The following is a 6,046-nucleotide window of genomic DNA, read 5'->3' as shown; positions in this document are numbered from 1 at the left end:
TCAAATCCTTGGGCTGGACCCCTTTGGGTCAATCTCAAGAGAGAAGATCCCAGGAGAAGGATCATCTTGGGTTTTCCAAGAAATCAAACGCTGAAGCTCCCCAGTGACTTTATTTAGCCCCAGTTTGCCTCCAGGGAGCCACGTGTGAGTTGGGTGATCAATACTCTGCCACAAAGTTAAATTGGGATTTGACCCATCCCTCAAAACAAGATTTCCACTATCAAGAAGCACAGCAATGGTGGATTTAGAGGTCGTGGTGATGTTTGTGGACCAAATCAAGGGGTTTGAATGGTTTGAGAGGACTAGATTGCCATTGGTGGAGATTTTGAGCTCTATTTGGGTGTGATCAGAGATTGGGGTTGCTCTGTTCGCAACCCAAACTGGGGTGAGCTGAGAGACCCTGTCGAGGCTGTACCAGATCCCTATGTAGTAGTAAGGGGATTTACCTGGTCTGAAGAAACCCAGCTCAAATTTTCCTCCATTAGAGATCAGCTTGGTATCTCCAGAGAGAGAGTCTTTGACGGTGATGGAGTCTGAAGCAGAGGAAATATGATTAAAGAAGAAAAAGCTGAAGAGAACAAGAGAGATGTAGAGATGAGGAGACATCAGAGAATTGAGAAGAACGTGAGGTTGAGTAGAGAGAATGGGAGAAGAGGAGGCTAAAAGAGCTTTCAAAATCTAAGTTTTTGATGGCGGATGATCTCTCTCGTTGGCTGGCGATGACATGACTGTAATTTTTAGGATATCCCGAGAACTGGGGGAAGTTTGAATAGTCAGAAGTCAACTGGAAATAGGGGCGGAAAACACCAATGACCCAAAACGAAAGTTTTTCTAAACGAGAAAAACCAAGTAACAGCGCAAAACACAGTTCAGCTGTTGTTAAAACCACTTGGATCACTTAACATAGGTGTGATTGTTGTTAAAACCACCTGGACCACTTAACATAAGTGTGAATATGTGCTAATTCTTCTTCTTCACAAGAGTTAACATGTTATCCACAAGAGTTAACATGTTATCCACAAGAGTTAACATGTTTGCCACAAGAGTTAACATGTTAACAACAAGAGTTAACATGTTATCTACAAGAGTTAACATGTTAGCGATAAGAGTTAACAAATTAACCACAAGAGTTAACATATTATCCACAAGAATTAACATGTTAGCAACAAGAGTTAACATGTTATCTACAAGAGTTAACATGTTAGTCATGGATTGAGCTCGATGATTTTAACATATTATCTACAAGAGTTAACATTACAAGAGTTAACATGTTAGTCATGGATTGAGCTCGATGATTTTAACATATTATCTACAAGAGTTAACATATTTAGTAATTTAATATTAACTCTCTTTAATGTTAACTGTGAACCTCTGTTAGTTGCTTATTATGTTTGCGTGTTTAGATGTTAGCTTTCATGTTTTAGATTTTAACCCTCCGTAACTTATTGCTTGCTATGTCATCGTTAGTGATAACAACACAATTACATACCCGAAACTACTGTATTTGCTCCGCGGGGGGAGACTCGATGACAAAGTAATAGAGGTCATCTTAGATAGATTACGGCAATGGTTGCAGTTGCAGAAGAACGTTGGCTTAAACAAGCAGTATGGGATTGTATCTATATATTTCTGCGTAAGATCAATCCTCATATAATTAGTTAACATCCAAGCTCTTATAGTTAACATGTTAACCACAATAGTTAACATGTTAAAATAGCCGTTAGTCACAACAATGAACATGTTAGCCACAAAAGTTAACATGTTATCCACAAGAATTAACATGTTATCCACAAGAATTAACATATAGCCACAAGAGTTAACATGTTATCCACAAGAGTTGATATATTATCCATAAAAGTTAACATGTTATCCACAAGAGTTAACATATAGCCACAAGAGTTAACATGTTATCCACAAGAGTTAACATGTTTGCCATAAGAGTTAACATGTTAGCAACAAGAGTTAACATGTTATCTACAAGAGTTAACATGTTATCCACAATAGTTAACATGTTAGCGATAAGAGTTAACAAATTAGCCACAAGAGTTAACATATTATCCACAAGAATTAACATGTTAGCAACAAGAGTTAACATGTTATCTACAAGAGTTAACATGTTAGTCATGGATTGAGCTCGATGATTTTAACATATTATCTACAAGAGTTAACATGTTTAGTATTTTAATGTTAACTCTTTTTAATGTTAACTGTGAACCTCTGTTAGTTGCTTATTATGTTTGCGTGTTTAGATGTTAGCTTTCATGTTTTAGATTTTAACCCTCCGTAACTTATTGCTTGCTATGTCATCGTTAGTGATAACAGCACATTACATACCCGAAACTACTATATTTGCTCCGCGGGGGAAGACTCGATGACAAAGTAATAGAGGTCATCTTAAATAGATTACGGCAATGGTTGCAGTTGCAGAAGAACGTTGGCTTAAACAAGCAGTATGGGATTGTATCTATATATTTCTGCGTAAGATCAATCCTCATATAATTAGTTAACATCTAAGCTCTTATAGTTAACATGTTAACCACAATAGTTAACATGTTAAAATAACCGTTAGTCACAACAATGAACATGTTAGTCACAAAAGTTAACATGTTATCCACAAGAATTAACATGTTATCCACAAGAATTAACATATAGCCACAATAGTTAACATGTTATCCACAAGAGTTGATATATTATCTACAAGAGTCAACATGTTATCCACAAGAGTTAACATATAGCCACAAGAGTTAACATGTTATCCACAAGAGTTGACATGTTATCCACAAAAGTCAACATGTTATCCACAAGAGTTAACATGTTATCCACAAGAGTTAACATGTTAGCCATAACAGTTAACATGTTAAATACAAGAGTTAACATGTTATCCACAATAGTTAACATGTTATCCACAATAGTTAACATGTTAGCGATAAGAGTTAACAAATTAGCCACAAGAGTTAACATATTATCCACAAGAATTAACATGTTAGCAACAAGAGTTAACATGTTATCTACAAGAGTTAACATGTTAGTCATGGATTGAGCTCGATGATTTTAACATATTATCTACAAGAGTTAACATGTTTAGTAATTTAATGTTAACTCTTTTTAATGTTAACTGTGAACCTCTGTTAGTTGCTTATTATGTTTGCGTGTTTAGATGTTAGCTTTCATGTTTTAGATTTTAACCCTCCGTAACTTATTGCTTGCTATGTCATCGTTAGTGATAACAGCACAATTACATACCCGAAACTACTGTATTTGCTCCGCGGGGGAAGACTCGATGACAAAGTAATAGATGTCATCTTAAATAGATTACGGCAATGGTTGCAGTTGCAGAAGAACGTTGGCTTAAACAAGCAGTATGGGATTGTATCTATATATTTCTGCGTAAGATCAATCCTCATATAATTAGTTAACATCATCTAAGCTCTTATAGTTAACATGTTAACCACAATAGTTAACATGTTAAAATAACCGTTAGTCACAACAATGAACATGTTAGCCACAAAAGTTAACATGTTATCCACAAGAATTAACATGTTATCCACAAGAATTAACATATAGCCACAAGAGTTAACATGTTATCCACAAGAGTTGATATATTATCTATAAGAGTCAACATGTTATCCACAAGAGTTAACATATAGCCACAAGAGTTAACATGTTATCCACAAGAGTTAACATGTTAGCCATAACAGTTAACATGTTAAACACAAGAGTTAACATGCTAACTACAACAGTTAACATAATAAATATTATGGTTAAAATATTAACTATATGAATTTGAACCATGTTCACATGTTAAAGACCGCTCTTTCTTAATGTCTTAATTTTGTATAACAGCATTCACTCTATTCCCAATTGTTCGCCATGATGTAGTTGGCCATTTTACTGTAAAGAAGCAACAAAATCGTTTGTGAAACAATCAACAGATTTGATGGTAATATCCCAATCTCATCTTTTGGTACACTATGATTCTCAATTATATTTAGGGATTAGGTAAATCTTAACAGTCAGTCAACTATAGTTGACTATAGTTTACATATATTAGGTGAAACAATCAACATGATACACCACTATAAAAATTGAACTAACATAAATTCACTTTATTCTTAAATACTTCCGTTCAAATCATAAAGCAATGACATAAAACCAAACCTACATTCTCCACAATCAAGCTCTCCTCCACCCTAGCCTTCTTCTCCTCCACCTTCTGAGACCTCGTCATCTTGCAAGCAACACAAACTCCTCATAACTCCTCATAACTGAGCTCACCATCAGATCCATGAAATAGCTAAACCCAGTATCACGTACAATCTCCTCATAACTCTCAAAGAAAGAAACCAAAATACAATCTCCTCATAACTCTCAAAGAAAGAAACCAAAATCTCTATTTTCTTTGTTTACCCACTAAAGCTCATAAATTGCTAAACCCCACCAAAAATAAATCACCAAAGGGGGGGGGATCAGACCTAATCTCTGCTCTTCTTTTATTTGTACACTATAAGCTCACAAATTGTTATAACCCACCGAAAAAAACATCACCAAAGAGAGCAAACCAGCTCTAATCTCTTTTTTCTACATGTTTTTTTTCACTTATAGCTCACAACTTGCTAAAAACATCCATCAAAAATCAACACAAAATGAGAGAAAAAAAGGATAGAAAGCAACTCAAAAGGATGCACACATGCAGATAGGATAAATTTGAACCCAAAAGACTTCAGCTTTCAAAAAACAACAAGGGGCCTTATCCCCCCCTCCACCACCTCCGACCACCCACCACCGATCCTACCACCACCAAACTAGGCCAATCCCAGCGATTCCAGCGACCCCACCCTATCCCTAGATTCCTCCAGATCTAGCGATTCCAGCGGAAGAAGAAGAGGCGGCACGATGGTGGCGGCGGGGTCTACGACTGAGAATGAAGTCATAGAGGTCGAGGGGAGGCGGAGGTGGAGGAGGTGATGGCGGTGTTGGAGGTTCCCAGCGAGGTTGGAGAGAGAGGGTGGAAGAGGAGATGGGTTTGTTGGAAGAGAAGAAGAGATCTGGGGAAGGAGAGGGGTAATTTGGGGATATATTCCCTTGGAAATTGTAATTGGGGCTGAATCACACAGAGTTCTCATTTTTGGGGCTAATACACATGAAAAATAATACAGGGGGCTGGATCACATTGTATTTTCATTTTTGGGGCCTTGAAGCAATTTTCCCTTGATTATTTGTTCTTATTTCAATGCAAATATAGTACATGATGTTATATAATTATTTTTATAAAACAGATTCAAATAGATACGAGCAATATGTCTGATTTAAAAAAAAAGATACGATCAATTTGCATATATAACCAAAATAAAATGATATTCATTTTGGATGCATGCATTATCGTAAGAGCATACATAAAACTATAAAAGTGTAAATAACCAACCACCGGAAGAATGGCCTTTGTTTCAAGTGAGTCTCATACTCCGAGGTCATTATTATTAGTATTCGACTGTTTTATATTCTGGTAGTGCCTACATAAAACTATGAAGCTTGACATGTAATAAATTTGATTTCCTTTTGATATTAAGGTCTTTTATCTTTTAATTTAATGGGTATAGATAATAATTATTGGGGAATAATGGTTCATTTAGCAAAATGAACTATCAAGACATGTAATACCCCTTAATGTGACTACCAAAATAGGCTTTTCACATAACTACTTGTTTGCAAAATAAGTCACTACCCAAACCCATTATTTCCTAATTATTACACATGAAAATAATGGCATATAAATAGATTAAAAGTTGGAGTTGAAGGCCGCTCCTAACTCAATCCTATCCAAACTCTTAAAAGTCCAACTCTGATCCAACCAAATCCACTCTTTAGTTACAATTATTTGCTTGACACGATTTATTCTACGGTACACCTCCAATAGCTTATTGTGAAAAGAGACAATAGGTAATTTTTATCTACAAACTCAATGTACAACCCAATTTGCTTATAAGTCCACCACTTCAAAAATCCATCTTAAGTACATAATGCTCCGTGGGTTTGAAACTTTTCTCAA

The 6,046-nt window shown here is 35.8% G+C and overlaps 1 protein-coding gene across 1 annotated transcript; it reads right to left on the bottom strand.

Annotated features, from left to right (window-relative positions):
* Positions 1-619, bottom strand: LOC109831097 (G-type lectin S-receptor-like serine/threonine-protein kinase At2g19130). The gene has a single exon (XM_020398438.1). The coding sequence runs from the start codon at positions 604-606 to the stop codon at positions 1-3; it is 606 nt and encodes a 201-aa protein (XP_020254027.1). The 5' UTR covers positions 607-619.

Source organism: Asparagus officinalis, chromosome 2 (assembly GCF_001876935.1).
Source record: "Asparagus officinalis chromosome 2, Aspof.V1, whole genome shotgun sequence".
NCBI classification, from domain to species: Eukaryota; Viridiplantae; Streptophyta; class Magnoliopsida; order Asparagales; family Asparagaceae; genus Asparagus; species Asparagus officinalis.
The sequence above is the reverse complement of the archived record's forward strand: the minus strand, read 5'-3'. Positions and strand labels throughout refer to the sequence as shown.